The 2,144-nt window shown below is 44.2% G+C and overlaps 1 protein-coding gene across 1 annotated transcript in view; it reads left to right on the top strand.

Moving 5' to 3' along the window:
* The window catches only part of MRPL37 (mitochondrial ribosomal protein L37), a 22,665-nt gene extending 22,264 nt beyond the window's left edge, over positions 1 to 401 (top strand). Inside the window, exon 7 of the mRNA XM_073593475.1 lies at positions 263 to 401. Coding sequence (XP_073449576.1) covers positions 263 to 340 — 78 coding nt within the window. The 3' untranslated portion in view covers positions 341 to 401. The remainder of the gene's footprint in view (positions 1 to 262) is intronic.
* The last annotated feature ends 1,743 nt before the right edge of the window (positions 402 to 2,144 follow it).

The following is a 2,144-nucleotide window of genomic DNA, read 5'->3' as shown; positions in this document are numbered from 1 at the left end:
GTTTATTTATTACAAGCAAAACACTTAGGGAGAAACTGGTTGTCATGGGCAATCACATTTTGTCAATAATGAATTAATAAATGAGCTTTGAAAATGCAGAGTTTGTATGGAGTCCCTGTGTTTTATAGGGGTGTTGCCTGTTGACAACCTCCCCCATATTTGTCAGAAGCTGAACCGTTAATATAAAAATAAGCTGATCTGTGCAGACAACTAGAGACATATATTAGATGTAGCAATTTAATGTTTCCTCTTCTTCTTTCAGGTACCTGCTGGAGTGTCTGGACTCAAACCAGAAATATTTCAGAAGTTTTGGGCAATGTACCTGCATGGGGCAGTCTAGATGAGCAGGGAGATATACCTGTACATACAGCTTATGGAATAAACATTTGATATTTATGTAACATTGTGTCAGTCTTCATTTGCTAACATCTAATTGGGAGACATATAGGTGGAAATACATCTGCCATGAGAGATAAGTTTAAAGTGGTTGTAAAGGTAAATTACATAGTTACATAGTTGATGAGGTTGAAAAAAGACACAAGTCCATCAAGTCCAACCTATGTGTGTGATTATATGTCAGTATTACATTGTATATCCCTGTATGTTGCGGTCTTTCATGTTATACTTACCTCCTCTGTGCAGTTGGATTTGCACAGAGCAGCCCGGATCCTCCTCTTCTCGGGTCCCTCTTCAGTGCTCCTGGCCCCTCCCCCTGTTGAGTGCCCCCACAGCAAGCAGCTTAGTATGAGTCACAGCTCCCTGTGTCCATTCAGATACGGAGCCCCGGCCACGCCCCCTTTCTCCCCGATTGGCTAGCTGTCTTTGACAGCAGTGGGAGCCAATGGCGCCATTGCTGTGTCTCTGCCAATCAGGAAGGAGAATCTCAGACGGCTGAAACACTCGTGGACATTGCTGGACAGAGAGGGACCTCAGGTAAATATTAGGGGGGCTGCTGCACACAGAAGGCTTTTTATCCTAATGCATAGAATGAATTAAGATAAAAAAAACACCTGCCTTTACAACCCTTTAAAAAAAAACAAAAAAAAAACATGTCTATACTTACAGGTCACAAACCTCCTCTTCTTGGGTTCCCCTCCGTCGCTGCTGTCTACTTCAATGGGACAGAGTCTCCTCCCACTGCCCCCATGGGAAGCTGCCAAGGTGCACAGCGCTGGATTGAATGAGAGGTCAGGTAAGTAAAACGGGGGGGGGATGCTAAAGCCTAAATATTTTTTACCTTAATGCAATGAATGCACTAAGGTAAAAAAATGTTTAGGCTTCAGAACCCCTTTAAGTTAAGCAACCAAAAAGGCCCTTCAGTGAACCAATACAGTGCACAGTAGAGCCTTCTTATGCCGCGTACACACGGCCGGACTTTCCCGACAGAAAAAGTCCGATGGGAACTTTTGGTCGGACATTCCGATTGTGTGTATGCCTCATCGGACTTTTTCTGTCGGCATTTCCGATGGACTCAGATATAGAACATGTTCTAAATCCTTCCGTCGGAAATGCCGACGGAGTTTAGCCCGTTGCCAAGTCCGCTCTTGTGTACGCGGCATTAGAACATAAAATCCACATGTCCCATTCCATCAAACTTCCCAAAATAAAGGTTTTCCTCATTTTAGAAAAGTGGGCAGAGCCATGGTCATAATTCCCTTATGTCCCTTGGCCAACTGTACTCCATAACTGCTGGTACAGATTTTTTTTTTTCAAACTGAGTACCACTGTTTCAGACTTGTTGCTATCATAAATGCAGTACATGGAAATGCCAGGTTCTATAGAGTAGGGCAGGGCTCCTCAAACTTTCTAAACAAATGAAAAGACGATCACTGACCATAGGGGGGCCAGGCTGTGGCCAAGTGGAGTAGAAATTGTCGCAGGCTCTGTGCTCGGTGGGTGAAGAAAATTCCCCAGAGTTGATGAGTAATGGGAATAAAAAATGGTGTAGTGCCTGTGCTTAATTGGAATAGTGCCCCATTGTTGTTGTCAGTGGAAGGCATAGTGCCACAATGTTGGGTGTCAGTGGGAAGAATGGGGTCCCATTATTAGTGACTGTGGGAGGAATAGTGCCCATCCTTGGGTATCAGTTGAAAGAATAATGCCTCATCATTGGTGTCTGTGGGAGGAATAGTGCCTCATCTTTG

This window comes from Aquarana catesbeiana, linkage group LG07 (genome assembly GCF_042186555.1).
Source record: "Aquarana catesbeiana isolate 2022-GZ linkage group LG07, ASM4218655v1, whole genome shotgun sequence".
NCBI classification, from domain to species: Eukaryota; Metazoa; Chordata; class Amphibia; order Anura; family Ranidae; genus Aquarana; species Aquarana catesbeiana.
This window is presented reverse-complemented; position numbering and strand designations above follow the sequence as displayed.